A 24,003-nucleotide genomic window follows, 5' to 3' on the forward strand; every position below is an offset into this window, starting at 1 on the left:
AGTACGTTTAAAGGCTGTCAAAAACTCAGCAAAGGATGTAGGGGACGTATTTTGCCATATGGGAATAGCCCATGCTAAAGCTTTCCCGGATAGATGGTTAATATCTAGACCTCCCACTGTGATTGAGGCACTGTGCCTTTAACGCCGGGTCAGGTGGCTGACCCCGGCGTTTATTAAATTGGGTGGTCTCCCAGCGTGCAGCGTCATGCATGCTGCCGCTGGGGGACGTAGAGGAAGACGCGGGCGGCATCCGTGGCTGGGAGGATGCCGCCCGCCGAGCGCACGCCAGGAAGGAGACCGCGGACGGCTGGAGGGTGAGTGCCGCAAGCGGACTGCAGCCTCCCCTCGCAGCCGCCCGCGGGATCCTGACATTACTTGATTGTTGTAAGTGTTGCAAACGCTTACAGCTGAGTCCTGGCTATGTTTGTATACTTTTTTATTTGAAATTGTAAACAGTGTAATATTCTTCTTCTTTCACTGGGTAAGTATATTAATACTTAGGCAATACTGTGCTTCGGAACTTCGGCACTTTGACACCTCGGAACTTCAGCAACTTCGGAACTTCAGCACTTCGGTAATTTCGGCACTTCGGCAACTTAGCTATTTGGACATTCGGAAGCACCCGAATGTCCGAATTACCAGAAATTCGGCCGAATATTAATTTGGACCGAAACGATTTGCACATGTCTACACCTCAGGTCCTCCCGCATTAGGCTCCACCAGACCGGTTACAAAGATAATCACTTCACTGGCCCATAATGGGACACAGTGGCAAAATTAATGTAGTGAGGGCCCTGGTGCAAGAACATTTTTTGAGCCAGTCCTCTACTGCAAGAGTGGCCAAAAGGTTGATCTCCATTTATCGTACACCTCCAATGATGCTATCCCAGCTGGTGATCTTCTACCATTTGCCTATCATTGCAGGATGGTATTTGTGAGCCGTGTTGTGCGTTTGAATGTATGCATGTTTTGTATAGAGTAAATGTGTGAATGTAGGGTGTATTTGTAAGTACTGTTCCCATTGGAATGCAGTGGAGTACTTGTATGTAGTGTTTGCGTTTAAATGTAAGGGTGTGTTTGTATGTAGTGTTGCTATTTGAATAAATGGGTGTTTGCATATAATGTTAGTGCTTTATACAGGGATGTGATTGTACTGGAGTGTAGCGTTTGTATTTGTTTGCAAAAGTGTGGTTGGATATTATGTTTGCTTTTAAATGCAGATGTACAATTATGTGTAGTATTGGTATTTGAGTGAAGGAGTGTGTTTGTATAGAATTTTGGAGTTTGAATGTAGGGTATGCTGGAAGCTGGGTTATGACGTTACTCAGGTCCCAGCATCACTAAACAATGCACAATGGAGCAGAGCTGGACTTAAATAAAATAATTCACAAAATAATCATTTGTGAGGGTGTATGTGTCTGACAATGAAAATGTGTGTGTGTGTCACTGAGTGAGTCTGTCAGTGTATGTGAGCTTAGAGGACTGCACGGGCAGGGAGGACTGAAGGGAGAGGGAGGAGGGTGCACTGCCAGCAGTCAGCCTAAGACTCCCATCAGCAACACCAACCTCAGGAATTCAATGCCCTGCTGCCACAAGGTATGGAAGCTTGGAGGTGGCTAACAATATGTAAATTTCAATTTGTTTAAGTGCAAGTGTATAGGTTTAGGTATGCGTGTTTGTATCAGTGTATGTGTATCTATGTGTAGGTATGGGTGTCAGTGTGTACCTGTGAGTGTCTGTGTGTACATGTGTGTGCCAGTGTGTGTATGTAGGTATATGTTTGTATCTGTATCTGTCAGTGTGGGTACACGTGTGTATCTGTGTGTTAGTTAAGATTTCAATAATATCCCTGTTCATTAAACATCACATGAAAACTTTACAAGAAGCATATATCACACACACACACACACACACACAGAAAAAAAATATTATTAGAAGCTTTCAGTATGTGCACCATGCAATACAAACATGATCTGACCAGGATTCCCCTCTGTCTCACACAGTTACCATAGCGTGATATAACTGCAGCTGTAATAGCAGAAGGCAGACTATAATGAAACGATGTTCCCAGCTTTTTGGAGGTTTACGGTAGGAGGGTTGTGTCAGATCAGGTCCTCTTGCCACAGGGGTTTAAAGTTTCAACAGGTCTGGAAACACAATGATTTGGATCAAACAGCCCAGTGAGAGAGCTCGGTCACCTTATCGCACTTGAACTGCACTTCCAGGAGCTGACACCCCCGCTTCAGTCTGCCTGGAGCTGACACCCCCGCTCTCACCCCCAGTACAGCACACTGGACTGTATTTGTGTTTGTATCCGGCAGGACCTGAGAAGAGCTGGAGGGGAGATACATGGGTGTATCAAGAATAATCGCTGTGAGGTTTTGTTACTCCTCTTCAGTTGAAACTTAATTGCACAGGAACTGTGCACACCCTGAGCAGAAGTTACAACTTGTCACCAAGCAATCAATGAGCTCTCTGTCTCACCCTCTGTGTGATCATTTATGTATCTCTTGGGCATGTGTCTCATCGAGCTCCTGTCTGATCACTTCACACACTCTGTCCTATGAAGACACCGGTTTAAACACCATCTGATCTCTCTCTTTTTTCATTATTATTATTATTATTACTCAAAAAGTCCTGGAGTAATTTGACAGCTTGTGATCAGTGCATCAGCATGGCCGACTCTCCTTCCGTAGATCTGCGAGATATAGAACTCAAGTTAGGACGCAAGGTGCCTGAGAGTCTGATTAAATCCCTTAAAGAGGCTCACTGTGAGGTGTTGGATGGCAGGGATGAATACTCTAACTATCCGGAAACGAACTCTGTCAACCTTCCCCAAACCAGTTCTATGGAACGTCTGGAGACCAAAATCCAGCTTCTCAAACAAGACATGGTAAGTACATACATTCTGCAATGACAGGTGTGGGTTACAGTGTGGGCATAATGGAAAGGGGATTCTTACATGACACAAGAGAGCTCCAACCACATGTATCTTTTAATCCACATTTATTCTCCATGCCTAAGGGGTTAGATGCAGAGAATTGCTTACCCACCTGGAATTTAGAGGCTAGACTACTGATCTTATATTTATGTCATCAGTTACCTTCCCTGGAATCTCCTTTTGAAGTTCTGATGTATCAACATTACATACCCTGTAACAGGTGTGTCCTTGTTGGCAATTTTAAGTTTTTGTACTAGAGACTATGCTGCGGATGATGATGATGGGCTATAGAAAATTTGATGATCATCGCTTAAACAGTGATTTGAAATGTGAATTCACAGTTTTCAAACCTCAATAACTAGTTTAAAAACTAATGAGTGGTAGATTTTTTTTTTTTTCTCAGCTCTGACATTTTGAATGCACTTTGCAGAGTTGGTCTTTTTGTAGAATTTTTAACCCCTTAAGGACCAAACTTCTGGAACAAAAGGGAATCATGACATGTCACACATGTCATGTGTCCTTAAGGGGTTAAAGAGAGATATAATACATAGTAAACACGTTTATATTGTAAGTTGTTGGTTTAGATTACTAACGTTTATAGCTTCATGGCATTACCTTACATTTAATATTTATTTAAAGATTGCTTAAATAAATAATTGCAGCTATTCTCTAAGACAAATACTGTCTATTAACTCGTGTCTGCTTGTGCTGAAGAAAAAGTATGTATCTAACAAATGCACCTGCCAACATAAATAGAAGTTGTTGCAGAACAAATCTATGGGATACATTTCTATGAACTGGAAATTTACTGCATCCAAAATTTGCATCTGGGAGTTTAGCCTGTGTTACAACAAATTAACTTTAGACTAAAGTTTAGAGGAAGATAAAATTACAACTGGCTGAAGAGGATTGTTTGATCATTGAGATGTGGTTGCTGACCTAACCCACACATCACTGAAATGGCAACCTATCCTCTTAACCACAATGCTTAAGTTTATGAAAAAAGAAATGCAGAACAGCAGTTCTGCTTATACATTTCTTTTTATATATATATTGAAAAAGACCCGGCAGGGTCGAAATGTCGGTCGATTTTTGTATACACCTAATGGGTTAATAAAACACAATTTTTTCACTTATATGAAGACCTGTGAGTGCATCCCATTTGTCTGATTTCCTTATATATTTGACGCCAGGGATACAGCACCCAGGCAAGATACCTTCCATATCCACAAGGTATACGACAAATGCATGAGAACTGGCAGGAATTCAAAGTGAATTTCAAATTTAAGGCCAAAGTAACCAAACTGGAAGCATAGCTGGCATGGATAATGCTTCCAGTTCAGCTACTTTGGTTTTAATGTTTTACTCCTCGCATCATGACCACTACGGCCCACTGTTTGCCACTAATCTTGGTCTCACCAGTCATCGAGCCTCCTGTCATGCCTAGTGACTTGTATGTGACTTCTCTAGAGCTGCAGAAGCCGGATGCCAACCTTGATGGTCATTCATTGGCTGAGAGAGTCGGCCAAGTGCTCTCAGGCAATGAATGAAAGTTTGTATACAGAATGGATATTAGCCAGTCTGGTACACAAGTCCTAGGCTAGCTAATGACACAGCCAAAATGGCGGCTAGCCTAAATATCTTTAATATGTGCAGCATTTCAGCATTATACTCTGAGCACAATGACCATTTCAAATCACTGAGTGGGCATGGGGTCTGAAAATGTCATGTTAATTGCGACCCATAAAACATACTGCCCTACAGTATGTATAATGTATATGCTGCAGGATTCCTTAGTGACTAATTACTTTAATACAGCATGTACTTATAAAATGTTTCATGTGCTGGCCACTGATATGTATGATTTGTGTCATGGATGCAAATACTATGGATATGGCACCAAAACAATATGATTGAAGGAATAGGGTACAGGACCACACTGTCACTTATGCCTCCAAATAAATCATGCATGTATTTTGTGTCTGGCATGTGTTTCTATCGTGGTATATCAACTATATTGTAAAAAAATCAATAAAAAAAATCAGTGGAGTGTACATTTCAGTCCTTTTTAACTAAAATCCACAAAAAACTCCCAATAACCTTAATTGATTAAACCTCGCTGAGTAACCCACTCCGCATCTGTTGTCCAACCCAATTCTACTCTTCGTCTTTTTGTCCAACCCAATGCTACTCATGGAGAAACATTGCAGATGAGAAGAGTAGGCATGGCGAGTGCCACACTCGTCCAATCAAATGCTTCTCATAGGGGAGCATTGAATCCAATAGTTGTACATTGCAGACCATGTAGCCCTGTACACAGCCGGATGGTTTAGTGAATAACTTTTAAAGAGAGCAAGGCCGTAAACCTTTCCAGCTGTCTACTTAAGAAGTCGGTATATTAATAACAGGATTTAGAAAAGTGCGGATTGCTCGGAAATCACCTTTCTTTCAGTCACTTTACAGAGAAATAGCCTTCTCAATGACAGACTCTAAAGTGCTCCTTCCCTGCATGTGAGGCAGACGCACTCTTTAGATTGCTCAGGGGAGGAAACGGATGTTGGAAGAAAACCCCCTTTCTGTGTTTATGTATAAAAGTGCTGATTTCTAATAGAAATTGGCACTTTTCTAAACTGTTATGGGTTTACTCCTCATGCATAAAGCATTTAAGCAAGTTGAACTGCTTAATAGGTGTAATAGAGTGGTCCTTTAAAAGGTTGCACCATGACAACTTCAGTGATTAGAAGTGGTTGTCGTGCCTAGAAGCTGTATGTACAGAATTTTGCTATGAAACACTGCACATATGGAGATTAATCTGTCTGCTGCTGAAGGTGTAACTTCAACAGCATAATTGGGGTGTCATCGGTTATCCTGGGCTGACTAATGCCCATTCAGTGCATACACAGAATTGCATTCCTTGACTGAGTATCAGCGCTATGGTGGAAAAAACTACAAATTACATTATCCATGTAATCCACATATAGTCTATGAAGTAGGAACAACGGTAGATGCACTTCTAAAGTTGATTAAAAAAAATAATACAAACAAATCAGCAGCATATATATATCACAGCATGTACTACTTCAAATAAATTACTGTAATGTCCAAGATTCCTTGGGTAGTGAATAGGGGGGTGATGTTGCCACACAGGTTGGATCCACAGTCTTAGAATGCACTCTTTGGAACAGTGTTCACAATACCTTAAAAAAGATACAAAGAGATCCACATAGCGTAACACTGTATTTATTTTGGCCAATTAAAAAAAACAAAAAACCTCTCCCCCAAAAGGAACCCTTTCATTAATGTGTTGTGGTACTTGTTTCCAAGGAACCACAAATTAAGCATCGGTGTACAGTAGTTGGTGAGATTTACCGCCCGGTCCTCCTGCCATACGAGTTCTGGCTGAATCTCCTAGCCAAAAAAAACGATGCACTTGTTCTGGAAGAACGCCAGAGCTAAAAGCCACTACTTTCCTACCAAGCTGAACAATTGTACTGCCACTCACGCTACAATGCATTCCGCCCGTGTCTTCAAGCTTTTTCAAGATACGCTTTATAAGTCCTTATACCATTGTTTCTACTTCATAGACTATATGTGGATTACCCGGATTGTGTAATTAAGGGTTTTGTTTTTTTTCCACCATAGCGCTGACACTTTTATTGAATATTGTTTGATGCAAAATTTTAAAGGAAGTTTCTTGTGTGCTTTTTTTTTTTTTTTTTAGATATTGTGTATTTCTTATTTTTATTTAGAATTATTAGTCTTTTGCGCTCTCTTGTTTTTAGATATAATTGAGGGTACTTGCTGCATGGCAGCACCAGGTAAGAGGAAAAACAGTTTGCCCCATTACCGGGAAACTCGGCCAGGGTACTTTTAGCATCATAACCACTTGAATAACCCCTGCTGTCATAAAGACATGTCTTCAAATTAAAATATTTCTCGTGATCGTTTTATGGTAAAACTGAAAAATAGGTAATAATAGGTTATGTTTGTACAGAGGAAATTGCACAACTAAAGGGCTACTGAAACATAATGACTGAGAAATTATGAAGTGTTTTGCATAATGTTAGCTGCTGGCAGTACCACTCCTAATTCTACTTGGAATTATGAAACTATTTACTTTTTATTATTATAATTAATTAAATACTGAATGTATTCCTGGCACGTGTATTGTGTTTAGTGCTGACCTGTCACCTAAGACAGAATTGATAATTTTAATTAATTTGCAACAAAAAACGAGAATATGAGAACTCTTAGAACGGACAAAAGCTTAGAGAGCTTGCCCTTTGGTTACTCCCTGCTCCGGTCTCAAAAATATTTTTGCTCCCTTGTGCCATTATAAAGAGAACTTATATTGCACACCAGACTAATCCCACCCATAAGGGAAGTCCAGAACCGAAATGCCGGCAAGTTTAATTTCCCATTGGCACCTGCCTACAGGTGCGTAAACACTAGGGGACACCTGTTTTCAGCACTTATAATATGACCAGCCTGTTTTTTAAACAGGCTGGTGGGAGAGGCAAATAATATTAGCCAAAACCAGTGTCCTCTGTAGTCCAGTCAGCCTTAATAGCAGATATGCAGGATCATTTATAGAGGGATGTCCCACTATGTGTGTGTCCTGGACTGGTGTTTTTTTTTTTTTTTTTTATTATAATTTTTTTTTTGTGAAAAACATTGTAGAATGGAAGTGAATGATTCACATAGAGAGCACTGGTTTCAATATACACTACCTGAAGGTTATTATGACTTGCAGGCTGATATACCTGTTTCATTAAAGTGTGATATCTACATGACACAATAACATTCATGTGTGTGAGAAAGGTGGCAAGTATTACCTGAATTTAAGTAGAAATTTTTTTGTCAAATTTAGATAAAAATATATTTCCACCAAGTAAGGTCCTAGAAAAAAGAGAGAGAAGTTTGTGTGTCCCTCCAGTGCCTAAACAATACTATATAATACAGAAAGAGATTGCACACTAAAATAACTCCAAAGAGATGTATACATAAATGCTTTTATTAAACCACAATAGGCATAACAAACATAAAGCACAAAGTAAAGTGACAATAAATAAGGCAATAAAATATACAATGATATTTACCACAAATGCCACAAGCCTAATCTGGCAGAAACACAAGTCCCGAATACCCCCAACGTTTCGGCACCTCCTCGCTGTTTATTTTCGCCGTGTCAATCTGCATCTCTTGAAACACAAAATAATTTCAGATTGAGATCTCTGGCTATTGATACGGTTTTTCAATAAACTTGAAATTTGGGAAATTAAGGAGGGGGCTCAACAGAGCACACACAATGAACAAATATATAGCTCATCCACACACAATATGTGCTATAAGCCTTGGTGGTCATTAAGGATGGGAGCGGACTTTAGGGAGTAGTGTTTTTGCTTTCGGTTTTTATTGAGTGAATTTCATCCATTGAAGATAATGGGTTATGTTTTAAGATGCTTGTTACAGCTTTACAACGAGGAGTAGTTGGCTGTACAAATAGTTAATGTGAGGTGTGAGGAGTATAAGATACTTTTACCAGATGCCCACATAAAGTAAAAATAAAGTAAAAATAAAAATGGAAATATGAGTTGTGGGTGTGGGATATAATGCCCTGAAGAGTTTCCTAGAGGACAAGTTAAAGGAACGCTATATAGTGTTTTGTATGCCTTACACCATAGTCTTGGAGTGGCTGTTTAGGTATCTAGCCCCACTGCAATGAAAAGGTGTTTTTTCTCCCTCGCTGCACTGGTCTCACAGTGGGTGGTCCCATCAACAATCTTGATCATCTCAGCTAATCCAGTGCTTTCCTTTGGAAAGCACTGGGAGGCTATTGCGCATGCGCAGCAAAATGCCATGCTGCTTCAGTGAGCATCTCCTCATAGAAATGTATTGAATCAGAGCATAGAAAAGCCGAATGTAGATGCTGCACACTGTGCAGCAGTGTGATAGGAAACACATCTATTGGCCAACTGAGTGACTGTCTCTAGAGGTGTTACTAGGCAGCTATGTAAAAGCTGTCTTTTCTCTAAACAGGCAGTGTTTGCATTGAACAGCCTGCAGGGACACACTATAGACCGCAAAGGTGCCGGTGACTATAGTATCCCTTTTAAGTTAAAGGGACACTATAATCACCAGAACCACTACCACTTAACCAGAACATGTCCCAGCAAGCTTTGCAATCTAAAAGCTAGACCAATTTTTGACCTCCAGTGGCTGTCTGTGAGACCGCCACTAGAGGTGCTTCATATTTCAGTGCAGCACCTATTTTCAGCGTCTCCATGAAGAGTATGGAGATGCTGAACGCTTCCCATGCATTGATTCCTATTGGTCAGTCCAAAAAAAGAGTGGCCTGAAAGGCTGTCTGGCCAGCTCCCAGGATCATGCAGATAGCGATGCTGATGCGCTCCCTTCATGGTTCTAGTGCCCACTGCACATTCCAAACACGTCTGATGCATTACTGTGCTGCCTGGAAGTTGTAAACCAGTTAAATAAAACGGGACAGGACCTCAAAATCAGTACTGTCCTGCCAAAAGCATCCATATGTAGTTCAAAAGTGGCGTTTAAAACGTGTGTGTGTGTGTGTGTATATATATATGTATATTTGTATAGGTAAATAATTTCTTAATCACTATACGTGCACACCAAGCATCATGAAATTACCAAATATCCAGGGAATAGAATTTCTACTAGCTGTTGCATATTCCTGTACCACAATTAATAGTCATAATTATTACATTTTTATTTTTTATTTTTAATGAGGAACAATTCAGCTCTGGAGAGTAGCTTGTAGGCCTGTCTAGTAGGGTGGGACCTGAAATATTGTGTATGTGTGTGTGTGTGTGTGTGTGTGTGTATATATATTAGAAACAAATATTCTCATCATTACATGCACAACATAAGTCTAAGACTGTGGATGAAGTAGATGACCTCCTACTGCAGAACTGCAACTCCTATGATACTTTAGCAGCATGACAACAGGTAATTCAACATGGAAGTGGCAGTCGGGCAACAGTTGGCGTTCTACCTTTTGGCAACCTCTGGCCCAAGATTTAGCTCAAAGTGAGGATATGCCTGAATTTTCATATTTCTTATTATGAACTGCATACATTGTTGACAAATATCAAGAGCTTTCCATTCAAGCTAGAAATAGCTCTTACATTTTTGAGGTTTTTTTTCTGTATAATTAATAATGATGTCTGCCTGGCTCATGTTAATCAAGCATCTGTCATCCTTTGCTGTAATGTAAACTCATTTTATTTTTCCCTTTGTTTCCTAAGTTGAAGGCCTTTATTATTCAGTGATTATCAGTGCAGTCCTTTGGGTTTCATGGCTCTGAGAATCGTATTACATATTGTTTTCAGCACACTACCGTACCTTAACTTGTACACCTGCCAAATTTTTTACCACCTGCTGTTTGGGGGGGGGGGGGGGACGACATAAAAACATTGTAATGGAATGGGAAAAAAAATGTAATGTCGTTTTTATTGTCCTATCTGCATTATTTAAAAAAAAAAAGTTATTTAAAAAGAAATTGTAGATATTTGCAACTTATAAGTAAAATACAGAATGCTGTTTGGATTGCAGTTCCCAAATTCCCAGAGTTTTTAAACACAATGTGCAGCCGTGCTGACAGAGGACACACCTCTAGTGGCTGTCTGGGTGAAAATGTAGTGTTTATACTAAAATGCATGCAGGGACATTTTTAAACCACTTTATTTTTAATTTCAATTTTTTTACTTTGTAAACTTGATGTGTGCTGTGGTAATACGTCACTAAATTGTGCTCAGCTATATCTCATAAGTCTAGAAAGACCCCCTTTGCATACTCTTGTCCACTTTTTGTAAAGGGCTCAAAAAAATCCTTGGTGCCAGGTCACCGTGGCAACTAGGAATTTTGTCCTGGCGCCTGGGATTTGTGAGCCTGTTCCATCCATAGGAGGCAGCTGGCTGCATGTATTGTAGGTGGGCAGCGAGGAAGCTGTGATCTCACTCATCTGCAACCCTGGGCACTGCTTAGTGATATTGGAGCCGGAATACAACGTCACTCCGGCCCCTGCATTATTAAGTTGCGCGCGAGGGAGCAGAGCAGGGAGATCACAGCTCCCTCTCCCCCTGCCTAAAATACGTGCAGCTTGCTGCCTGCCTCCACTCACTCCCAGCATTCCACCCACTGGACCCCAGGGAAAGCTGGTTTACTTCAGCTCACCCAAAGGTAGGAAGGCCGGGTGGAATAGCATTGAATTTAAAAAAAACATAACTTTTTGTGTGTGTTTTTGATCGCATGGGAATGGTGTTTTTACTCTCCCCCCACCCCTATTTTTTTTATTTTTTTTTTCACGCCATGCTAAAATCCAGTGGCACTATTACTGTTCTTCCCAGGTTACAAGAAGAGTTGATGAGCAAAACAAAGTGTTAAAGTAGAACAGTAAAGAAGTGGAATATATTGCAAGATATCAAAAGCATTACTCTCACAAAAAGTGCCTCAAGGCAAAATAGTAGTTTTCCGTTCTTTTGGAATTTAAATATTAAAACGAACAGCGAATTTAGTTTTCACATTTTGGTTTCTGAAATATGAGTGAGATATTAGAAATGCTGCATCAGCGGTAACTTCATCTAAATACAACGATTATTTATTGAGATAAACAGTAACCAAAAGTCAATGCATAAGGCATCACCTTGAATCATGTACAATGATGAATTTAAACCGAAACCATGCAAGTGAATGCATTTTTATAGAGAGGGGAATGTTCACACATTGAAAAACTTGTTATTTTTATTTATTTTATTTTTAAGGTGAAATACAAACGAGGTATATTTAGCAGTGTGACGTTGCCAAATTTAGTTACATCAAACTGTTGTGAAGTTTTAATATCTCAAAGGGCATCATTCGTGTCAAATTACTTGAAGAACAAGTCTAATAACCAGATTAGAGCTAGACATAACCATAATCGGTGAAAAAATAAGTGCTTTATAAACAAAGTCTGAGATGTTGAGGTAATACTGACCACAAGTGTAACCAGCTTTAGTGTGGGAACAAAACCAAGCCTGTGATTTGCAACCTTAATGTATTTCTTCATGGAGAACAATGCTGTCTGACATGTGCATTTGTTGAAATGTTTTTTTGTTTACTTGTTTTTCCCCCAGTGTAAGGAAATAATGCATATTTTAAAGAAGTTTAGTTCATTTTAGATAAATGAACCCATAGGAGAAGTCATGATAGTTTTTACTCATTATGATCTTGTGTGTGTGTGTGTGTGTGTATATATAAAATAACATTTTAAATTTTTATGATCCTTTTTAGATTATTCCTTTTATGTGTGCATGAACATTAAATCAATAGATTGATTGGTTGTCAAAATATGCCACATGCACTGCAACTTACACCATTAACCATGCTTTGCTTTACTTAGCTTGTTTTGTACTTTAAAACAGACCTTCGAACTTTCAGGGGTGCATATTTCACAAAGATCCCCAAAAGTGAAATATTCGGTTTGGCCGTGGGGTGCAGGGAAAGGTAAGTTTTACTTGCCTGACGCTATCACTTGCAGTCCGCTCCTTGCGCTTCATTTGCTGGGAGCCGCGTCTGTGCTATATTCTCGCACGTACACAAGAGTACAGCTCTAAGGTTTTTGAAGGATCCCATGGGAGCCTTCATAGATTGATGTCTGAATCCCACAGCCGTTATTTGTGGAACTGGACAAAAGGTGACCACATATAACAATGTTTGTTTTTTACCATGGGGTATGTCATATTGTATATTTTGAACTTTTGTAAATGTGATGTGTGCTGTGGTAATAAAAGTCACTAAATTGTGCTCAGCTATATTTCCTAAGTAAATAAACATAACATTGCAAACTGAAGATGTGTCTGTGGACTAATGTGGGGCATTTTAATAGCTCACACATTTAAATTACTCCATAAATGCATACTGTATGCCAGTGTGTCCCAATTCGTGTTAGAAAACAAAATTGGGGTTTTGCAGCGATTTTGCCCGTCGGGTGGCCCAAGCATTTAGGGCCACCTGATGGGTATCACTAAACAGGGATCCAGTCAGGCGCCGCGGTCATCTAAAACCGCGACCGGACCTCTTTAGTATTGGATGCTGGAAGGAAGTGACGCAACTTCCTCCCAGACAGAGCACGCTGCCTGGAGGGGGGGGAGTAGCAGCGGGGACTGAGCAGCACACCAACCTCAGCCAGCAGCACTGAAGATCCTCCTGCAGAAAAAAGGTAAGTGAACATCAAATTTAAACGTGTGTATGTGCCAGTTTGTGTATCTGTGTGTCAAGCTGTGTATCTGTCAGTATGTGTATCTGTGTGCCAGTGTGTGCATCTGTGTCTCAGATACATACACACACTGACACATGCAAACACAGATACACACAACGGCACATACAAACACACACTGTGTGTCAAGGTCTGTGTATCTTTGTGTCAGTGTGTGTATTTATGTGCCACTGTGTATCTGTTTGTCAGATACATACACACACACAGATGTACATACCAACACAGATAAACACCCCGGCACATACCAACACAGATACACACACTTTGACACATAGATAAACACACACACTGTGTGTCAAGGTGTGTGTATCTGTGTGCCACTATGTGCCAGTGTGTGTATCTGTATGTCAGATACGCACACATTTATTCACACACTGGCACATTTACACACTGTGTGTCAAGATGTGTGTATCTGTGTGTCAGATTCATACACACTGACACACAGATATACACACACCTTGATACAGACACACACTGGCCCATACAGACACACACACACACACAGATACACCCTGTGGGGGGGGGGGGGGGGGTTCCACGATGTTGAGACACTATGTCAATGGAGTTTCACGGTCAAAATTAATTGGGAACCCCTGCCATATGCAAATGTGGACACTCCTTACAAAATATGGGAAATAAATTCGATTAGCATACTTCAGCCGTTGCCTATGTGTGTGTCTCAAAATAAAAAAACAAATCTATCTCTTTGACACATGTAATAGGTATCAGTTATGCAAGGCCCCTCTACTGTTGGTGGTTATTTGGAGAAGCTTTCTTGGGTGCAACTAGGCATGTCAAAAAATGGACAGGTTTAAAAAAAAAAAAAACGGATAATAAAATACTTTACAATCTCAAATCACAATGCGTGATTAATGTGATTATTAGTGTTATTTAGCATCTCTACATTATTATCATGCGCAAACTGTTTTAAAATTAACAAAGTCGCGTGACCATGGTAGACAGCCCCAATACATTGAAAAATGCAAAATAAAGTATATCAAACTGTAACCGCACAATTGTCAAAGGTCATGTGAATTACACATGTTAAAGTATTCTCAAATTTTTTTTAGATTGAATTAGATCGTGCGAATGTTAATAGTATGTTGAAAATTATGATAGACGTGTCCTACCTCTGATCCTACCGCTCAGTGTCCTACCAAATCCAAGAAGTTTGTGTCGGTGGGAAAAAGGACCAAGGCCCACTAGAAGAGCTAAAATCCAAAATTAGATATGAATTATAGACCTTAGAAAAATAATGCAAATTGAATTCCCTGTTTAGGTCATTTGGCTACAGTAACCTAAAAATCTCAAATGTTTCTTTTGCAATTTTTATGATTACCACCTATTATTTATTGGGAGGGCACCCAATTAATGATCTGAAACTCTCGCTCTCCTCTCTCGCTCTCCTCTCTCGCTCTCCTCTCTCGCTCTCCTCTCTCGCTCTCCTCTCTCGCTCTCCTCTCTCTTTCCTTATGGACATTCATTGATTCAATAGGGAATGTCTATGCATAGTGTGGAGATGCTGAATGTAGGTCCTGCACAAATTGCACGACTGAAATATGGAAGGGCCTTTAGTAGCTAGCTGACTGACAGTAACTAAAGGGGTATGTGTGCGCATAGGAAGGCCAAGCATGTAGGCAGCATTGGAGTGCGCTATCACTGACATTCAACATGTATTCGCCCCTTATGCAGCCTTTCATTAACTAGGGTGGCATTCGCAGTTCAGTCTGTATTTTTTTTTATTCGGATATGGTGCATTTCACTAGTAACTCAAATTTGGCTAATTTCAATTATGCATAGCATCACTGTGATATCTCCATTAGGTTCATGCATTCTGCTTACTGTAATGGGCCCTCATTCGGCTATATCAATTGAATCATATGCAATTCAGTTAGTCACCCTGCATTTTAATGTATTATAAATGCTATGCCATATTCATTTTTTTCATATTTACAGCTTATTATTGTTAGCCCACATGGCCTTGGTTATACTTGTCTGCTTTGATAAGACCAGCATTTGTTACTTATGTTCACCAAGCCTCTTCCAGCCTCAGTACCTATATGTATTCTGTATGTCTGCCCTCTGGGTATTCAGACACTCATTGGACTTACATTGTTTAATAATTGGATGTTGCAACTGACGGTCTAAATTTGTCAGGCCCAAACTTGTGCCTATACACATGGCTAGCATATGGTACTGCTTGTAATTAATCTGTCTCTTTTCACTGTCCTTCAATACTTGCATTGTTTAAAGCATTTTCTGGGCTCCACACAGGCCTAGTCAACTACAACCCTATCATACTACTGATGACTATTCCTTTAGACCTTGTTAAGCCCACGTAATTCCTTTCTATATGACCCTCTCTTCACTCCTGAGAACCTAGAACCCCTTATTACGCATTTAACCATATTCAGGCCTCTTAGATATGTCACTGTTATACCTAAGCCTTGTGTAATCCACCACTCCTGTCACAGGTACTTGCTGTTACTTCTGTTCCTCGGCACTGGCTCAGGTCCGCCGTCGCTCCTCAATGGCCGTGCTCTCATTATGATTTTCCCCATAATGCTTTTCTATGGCATTTTGCTTGACGCTGGATGTCCCCATGAATGGCCACTAGAGGTGGAGTTAACCCTGAACGGTATTTATTGCAGTTTGTTCAAAACTGCAATAATTACCTTTGCAGGGTAAGGGATTTGGGACAGTGAATCCAGATCACTTCAATCTGCTTACGTGGTCTGGGTGCCTGTAGTGTTCCTTTTAAGCAGACGCACAGTGAGAAAGAATGGAAACAGCATGAGGAAGCATTTCGGGGAACGATAGAGAGACTCTTGAGATATTTAGGAAACAGAGACTAGAGAGAGACATAGTGAGCACACATTTAGGGAAAGAAAGAGACACACTTACTGATCTACACATTGTCAGTTACACACTCTCTTCGACATACACATTGTCACTTACAGTGTCACTTATACTCACTCACACACACAGTGTCATTTGCACACTCTCCCTTACACACACACACACACACACACACACACACACACACACACACACACACACACACACACACACACACACACACAGTAACCTACACAGTGTCACTTGAACACTCTCACTAACATGCACACAGTGCCACTTAAACACTTTGACTAACACACACACACAATCACTCAAACACAAACTCTCATCACTTTACATAAAGTCACATATTAACACACACATTGATACAGCAATTTTAAACACACACACCAACTTACAACCATGAACACAATAAACCATCCCCCTTAGCTTGCCATACCTGGGTGCTGTGAAGAGGATAAGAAGTCCAGCCTGTAGGTAGCTGCTCTGTTCCTGGGAGGGGGAAGCAGGACAGCCGTGCACTGTGAGCACAGGCTGCTTCCTGTTCCCCCTCAGAGTGCTTCCAGTGTTCACAGGCTGGAGGCAGTCGGGATACTAAGTCATGTCCCAACTTCCTCTGGCTGCAGGAAGCAGTGTGCTCTGCTCCTGGGGTGCTGGGATTACAGTAATCCCCTCCACCTGATCGGGTAATCGGCTGCAGAGAGAGCTCAGCAGCTGAATGGCTGTGCTGGGGAGGTGGCTAAGGAGCCGCTCACCCAGCATAGCATCCCCAGATAGCAGCCCACCAGGAAACTTCCCAGTGGGCGCGCCGAAGACTCCGGTGCCTCAGGCGAATGCCTTCTTCACCTAATTGTTTCGCCAGCCCCGGTGGGAACTTTTAATCCGATGCAGCACTACTAGTTATCTCTCTTTCAAATCCATATTAATTGGTCTAAGTTTATGCTCATAATCGTAAGTTCCATTATTATATAGGTTTCTACTATCCCTACTTATCATCCTGTCGTTGACTTTTTAATCCATACCACATAACCACGTTATATCCTTATTTCAATTGGCACTCTTACGATCCATTAGCGTTCCTATTGTGTCTTTAGGCTCCTCTCTATGATTTTCCTTTCTCAAGCTCAACCATGCACTAGTTGGGCAAAATGCATACGTTCCAACATACTTTCTATCAATTCATTATGTTTCTATTTCCCTACATTCCTTGGGGATAGATCAACTGGCTGTAAAGGGTATTGGTGCAGACCATATTCTAGTATAATTGTAATTATACATATTCTAGTATAAGGTAATAATAATTTAAAAGAAGAAAAACTACCACAATAAGAGGACAACGTCTTAAATTAGAGGGGCAAAGGTTTAAAAATAATATCAGGAAGTGTTACTTTACTGAGAGGGTAGTGGATGCATGGAATAGCCTTCCTGCTAAAAGGGTAGCGGTTAACAGAGTGAGGGAGTTGAGCATGCGTGGGACAGGCATAAAGCTATTCTAGACTTAAGATAAGGTCAGGGACTAATTAAAAGTATTTCAAAATATTGGGCAGACTAGATGGGCCGAATGGTTATCTGCCGTCACATTCTATTTTTCTATGTTAATTCAGTCCCTCAAGGCCAACTCTCCTCCTCACATGGAGGTATTTGTCCATCGGCCCAACCCCTAGCTAGAGTCTCGATCCAACCTCTCCAGGTTATTAGGCCCATTACAGCCACTTATTTGAATCTCTTACTTGTCACCGAGAGGCCAAAATTTCGGCAACTTCGTTCGGTGGCCTCAGTCCCTCGCCTAATTCATAGCTAGAGCTTCTCATAGCTAGAGCTTCTCATAGCATATTTCTATGCCATTTGGTAATATGCAAGTCGCCAGTTGATGCAAGGTTACACAATCACCAGCATGGCCATCACATTTACTTTTCATCGTAGTATGACAAACTGCAGAAGTTAGAATCTCTTACTCAGGAGTTCCTAACCCTCCCACATAGTACCCTACTTCATACCGCTTACTTCTATTATCTCAGAATAAAATCACCAGTTACAATTCAGCACAAGACCTGGTTTTATCCCAGAGCCTTCCGCTCAGGGCCGGCGCGTCCATAGGGCGCACCGGCTCCGGGGGCGCAAGATTTCGGTGACCGGCAGGAGGGAAGCTTCTGGACCCCCGGCGTGGCGTGCGGCAGTGCTGTGATCAGACGCGGCGAGGGAGCTCTAATCTCACCACTTTGCTCCCTCGCACGCCGTCTGCTAATGCTGCGGGAGCCGGAATATAACGTCATATTACGGCTCCCGCGGCATCAGCAGACAGCGCGCAAGGGAGCAGAGAGGTGAGATTAGAGCTCCCTCGCCGCCTCTGATTACAGCACTGTTGCACGCCGCCCAGCAGCCCCACTGGACCCCAGGGAATGATTACTCATCCACACCAGCTCTCCAGGTAGGGAGGCTGGGTGGAAAATTTGTATTTATTAAAATAATTAGTGAGTGTATGTGTGTGTGTCTGTGTGTCTGTGAGTGAGTGTATGTGTGTCTGTGTGTGTCTGTGAGTGACTGTATGTGTGTCTGTGTGTGAGTGTATGTGTGTCTGTGTGTCTGTGAGTGACTGTGTGTATGTGTGTGTCTGTGAGTGATTGTATGAGTGTTGCATGTGAGTGTATGAGTGTGTCAGTGTATGTGTGTGTCTGTCAGTGTGTGTTTTGTGAGTGTCTGTCAAATCAGTGAGTTAAGAGGCACATAGGTGAAGATGTTATTTTAGGGGGGCGGAAAAATACATCTTCGCCTATGTACCCAAAAATCCTTGCACTGGCCCTGCTTCCGCTGTGTTAAGCATTAACCGTAGGCCCCTCCTCCAGTTTAATTTTCCGGGATATACAACTAGCCCAGCATATCATGGAAATGTGGAGTCCTCTGTGGGCAAAGATGCCAATTTTAATTTGGATCTCCAGTCTCTCATTGCTTCTCTGAACTTTGCCATAAATGCTTATAACAAGGTCGCTACTTTATTTCCCGACTACTTGGCCTACCCTCTGATTACCTACCAACAGTTGCATTGAGAAACTTGATACTCAGGCTCGAGCACACCCATTTATGGGGTTAAGCTTTCTATCCCACTGAAACAGAAAAAACAATGTGCATTCCCCCACTATCTGACTAATCCCCCATTATCTGTACGGATACTACTGCCCACACTGGATTAGCAACCATTTTTTATAATAACTGGTTCCGTGAGACATGGCCCACAGAGACGCAGAGCCTACCCTCTTTTAGTTAAAGTTAAAGGACCACTATGGGCACACAGACCACTTCAGCTTAATGAAGTGGTCTGGGTGCCAGGTCCAGCTAGGGTTAACCCATTTTTTATAAACATAGCAGTTTCATTTATGTTTATAAATGGGTTAATCCAGCCCTCAAATCCTCTAGTGGCTGTCTCACTGACAGCCGCTAGAGGCGCTTGCATGATTCTCACTGTGAAAATCACAGTGTGAGCACGCAAGTGTCCATAGGAAAGCATTGCTAATGCTTTCCCATGAGACCGGCTGAATGCACGCGTGCGCATTTAGCCGAATGGGAGGAGAGGAGGAGGATCGGAGGAGGAGAGCTCCCCGCCCGGCGCTGGAATAAAGGTAAGTTTTAACCCTTTACTCTCCATCCAGCCCGGCGGGAGTGGGTCCCTGAGGATGGGGGCACCCTCAGGGCACTATAGTGCCAGGAAAATGAGTATGTTTTCCTGGCACTATAGTGGTCCTTTAAGCTCTCTTCGAAGTATATGCCATTGTGGCCACCACACACGCCTTTGGGTCTTTATGGAGGGGATATCTGTCAAATGCTACTCAGACAACGTAGCAGCATGTGAAATTTATAAATAAAGGTTGGTCCTCCTCACTAACAATAATGAGGTTAATTAGGAAGTTAACTTGACTGGAAGATACACAGCAATTCAATTTGGTGGGCCCTCTTTTTTTGCAGGCCTACCCGACACACCACAACCAACTTACACCACCACTTCTATAACTTGGCTTATTGTCCCTGAATACAATAATAGATAGGTGTGTGTGTGTATATAATATTTTGATAGCACCGATATACTGTAGTATAACATATTCTGATTTGTTTTAAATAGCATTCATTTTCAATGCTCTGTTATAAAGAGCACAATGTGTTGTTGGCTCATTGCTGATTGTAGTGAATAAGGAAAGGCTTGCCATATACAGAATGTTCAAACTGAATTGTTGTGACATTTGGAGCAAAGCCCAGCTGAGGTGCAGCCTTTGCTTGTTATGTTTATGTACTGGAGCAAAGCATAAATGTAAATGTGTGAGACGGGGCTTAAGTTTATTTTGTGGTTGGTGTACATGATGGTGTGAAAGATGGTTTTAAAAATGGATAACACTTGAGTCTTTCTGAACAGTAAAAGGAAAATGTAAATTATTCCATAATAGAAGTGTTTTAATCTTTTTACACATACTTTTCCCGATCATGTCGCTAAAGGAACACTAGAACGTTAGCATTAGGAGTTTTAAAACACTCCTGCTAGGAGTTAAAATCCTCTCACTTGAGTTTAGCCCCACTATTTGTATGTAGGGTATCTTTCAAAATCTCCCTGTAAATATGATTTAGCTAAAGCAGTATGGCAAAACATAACCCACATGTTCTAGGACCTTGAAAGTATTTGTATTTGTGTGTGTGTGTATGTATGTATATATACACCAGAGTATTGCAGTATGCAGGGATACCTTTTTTATTGGACTAATATAGTATTTTAAAGACAAGCTTTCAAGAGTTGTCCGCTCTTCCACAGGTCTGAAGCAATACAGATCAATCTGATAGTTTAACACTTAAAAAAACTGATGTTGGAGAATGAGAGGGCCCTCTAAAGAGGTAGGGGGAGGGGGGCGGGCTGCATATATGTATGTATATAAATTGATTCAATACAGGTGAAGCGAGAATATCGAAAAATAACTATATAAGACAATAAGATGTGTGTTTTATATAAAGTTTTGGTAGTGTGTAAGAAAATCCTTAATTTCTGGTGTTAAAATGTGTGATCATTTTCATCTCAAATGTCTTTCGTTCATGAGTCTTTTAAATTCCCTTTAAGAACCGTAATCCTGAGGTTTTGGATGGAGTGACCAGTATGGGTGAAGTGATGACCAACAGGGGTACAATATCTGTTTTCCTTGTGGTTCTTGATTGAGTGTCTGTGTAGATTCATTATGAGATGCAGCTTAAGGCCAGTTTCTCCAATGTAGCAACATTTGTCACACACTGTACACTGTATCACGTGCATGAATATGATCCCTTAATGTTGTATGATTTGTTATTGTGTCTGGCTGTGTTATTGCCACATATATGTTGACACAGTTTGCAGAGTTATTTGTTGCACCGTACAGTGCCATTCTGTGTGAGCCCCTCCTTAGCCCCCTTAAAAGGAATTAAAACTCACCTTATCGCCAGCGTGGGATCACTGGCGACCGAGTAAGTACATAGGACGGCGGGGACGTGCTATAAACCGAAATCTGCCTTAAACCGTATCGTCCAAACTACTAAACGGATCTGGGTGAATTTTGGATATGTGGTTCACACAGATCCCCCGGTTCCGAGGATATATTTTTATGGGGTTATTGCATGTTTTGGGGTCCCTGTGATATGTTTTATATTACTGTATTTTCCTGCCTGTGATAATTAAGTTAGTCTATTATGTTGAGATAATTGTATCACATGCAGAGGGGAGGCTTTCTGATGCAATGAATAGGAGTGTTAGCTGTGTTGTAATGTGTTGTTTGGTTGTTCTTCAAAACCCTGTGGGCAGTACTATGTTTGAAGAATGTGAATAAAAGAGGCTGTATGTGCCAGTACAGTCAGTTCTTCTTTACCCTTCAAAACGTAGCCTCGTCTCGTTATTGGAGGGAACTGCTATAATCACACTGGGGATTGCTATGCTCTGCATACTCCCTTGAGCTTTAATCACTAAGCTCTTTTAAGAGCTTGTTCCTGATACGCTCTCCTGGAGGAGAGGTCTTCCCCACACGGTCCTGGAGGACAGAAGCCGATCCAGGGTGGACAGAAGACGGCAAGACTCCAGTTAAGCTACTGCGGTTGTGGAGTCTGCGGTGGTTGTGGTGTCCAGTTCAGTGCTTGTGATCCTCGGCGCAGGCTAGTCGGAGTACGGGGAGTTCTGTTACACTGTCTTTGTGACAGACACTAGAAGTTGGCTCTATTGTGAGAACGAAGTCAGATTCCGTTCTTACATGTAACATCCTCTGATACGTCTCATAGAGAGCATTTAATTGGAGTGCATTGCTAGCTAGACAAAAAAGTCAAATCAAGCGGCTGCAACAACAGTGTGTCAGCGTTGAGAACATTGTGTGTGTGTGTGTGTGTGTGTGTGTATATATACATATGTTTTGTTTTGTTTAAATGGGGTGGACAGAGGTCGGGAACCTATAGTCCCCCAAAATATATATTCTTTTCAGAACTATTTTTGCATTAAATTAGTGTGAGATGCATTGCAAAGATGCTTACCGCTGTAGCGGTACTTACCCTCTCCAGGGGCCGGCCGGGGTCCTCTCTTCTCGCCGCGCGCGGTCCTGCTCCTGCACGAGCCGCGCGCGGCTCAGCCAACGATGGGATCAGTCAGGCGGGCAGTGACCGCGAGAAGCGGTCACATGTCCCGCCCGACACTAAGAGCGCGCCGCGCGTCTCGGGCGCGCTCTTAAAGGGACAGTGGGAGACTAAATTAGAATCAGTCTCCCATTGGCCCCTGTCAGGCCACATTCCCCATACACTCACGTTTTGGGGGCGTGGATATGACAGGGGCCAATCAAAGTGAACCTTAAGGGTATTTATACTCACCTGTTTCCCTTGCTCTTTGCCCTATCGTGGTTTCTGTCCAGTTCCCTTTAGTGCTTGTATCGTTCAGTTGGTTTTTTGGTGCTTGACCTTGGCTTTGTTCCTGACTCCGCTCTCTCCTTATCCTTGCTTACTTATCCGCTGTCTTGTCCTCTGTGTACCAGTCCTCGGCTTGTTCTACGTTACGCTGTCTCTCAGTTCCCTTGACCTCGGCTTGTTCTGACTCTGTCTTTCTCTCGTCCTAGTCCGGCCATTCTAAGGTCCGGTAAGACGAACTCTGTCCTTGTCTCGTGACTGTTGAACTATTCCTGCGTGTTGGGGTATATTACCGTGACATTACGATAGGGCCATGGACCCCGCAGGTTTAGGACAACAGATGGCCACTCATGAGGCTAGATTCGCAGAACAGGATCACCGTATGGATCAAATGGCTCAAGCCATCCAGACACTGTTATCCAGATCAGCTCCGGTACCTGTACCTGCGCCTCCTGTAAACCCTATACCAGATACTGCTAATATGCCTAATGCTTCAGCACATCTAACCCCGCCACCTAGGTATGGAGGGGACGCTAAGACATGTAGGGGATTCCTTAATCAAGTGGAGTTCCACTTTGAAATGTACCCACGTTCATTTCCCACTGATAGATCTAAGGTGGGTTTTCTTATGCACCAACTTACGGATAAGGCACTAGAATGGGCAAATCCTATTTGGGAGGCTAATGGGCCTATGGTACACGACTTCACTAGCTTCCTCGCAGCATTTCGTAGAACTTTTGACACGACTAAAAGGTCAAAAAATGCCGCCAGGGCATTAATGAGAATAAAGCAAGGATCTAAATCTGTAGCCGATTATGCTATTCAGTTCCGTACCCTGGCCTCACAGGTAGATTGGACTAATAATGGGCTTACTACCGCGTTTCTGGAAGGTCTGTCTGAAACTATGTTGGATGAGGTAGCAGCTAAGGACCTCCCTGTACCCCTGGAGGACCTGATTGACTATCTTATCGATATAGATAACAGGATCCGTGACAGGTTATACACCAGGTCCAGAAATAGACATTTTGTTCCCGTT

The 24,003-nt window shown here is 41.8% G+C and overlaps 1 protein-coding gene across 1 annotated transcript in view; it reads left to right on the top strand.

Annotated features, from left to right (window-relative positions):
• Positions 1–2,116: 2,116 nt before the first annotated feature.
• Positions 2,117–24,003, top strand: part of LURAP1L (leucine rich adaptor protein 1 like) — a 46,524-nt gene continuing 24,637 nt past the window's right edge. Inside the window, exon 1 of the mRNA XM_063457220.1 lies at positions 2,117–2,893. Coding sequence (XP_063313290.1) covers positions 2,675–2,893 — 219 coding nt within the window. The 5' untranslated portion in view covers positions 2,117–2,674. The remainder of the gene's footprint in view (positions 2,894–24,003) is intronic.

This window comes from Pelobates fuscus, chromosome 5 (assembly GCF_036172605.1).
Source record: "Pelobates fuscus isolate aPelFus1 chromosome 5, aPelFus1.pri, whole genome shotgun sequence".
Lineage (NCBI taxonomy): Eukaryota > Metazoa > Chordata > Amphibia > Anura > Pelobatidae > Pelobates > Pelobates fuscus.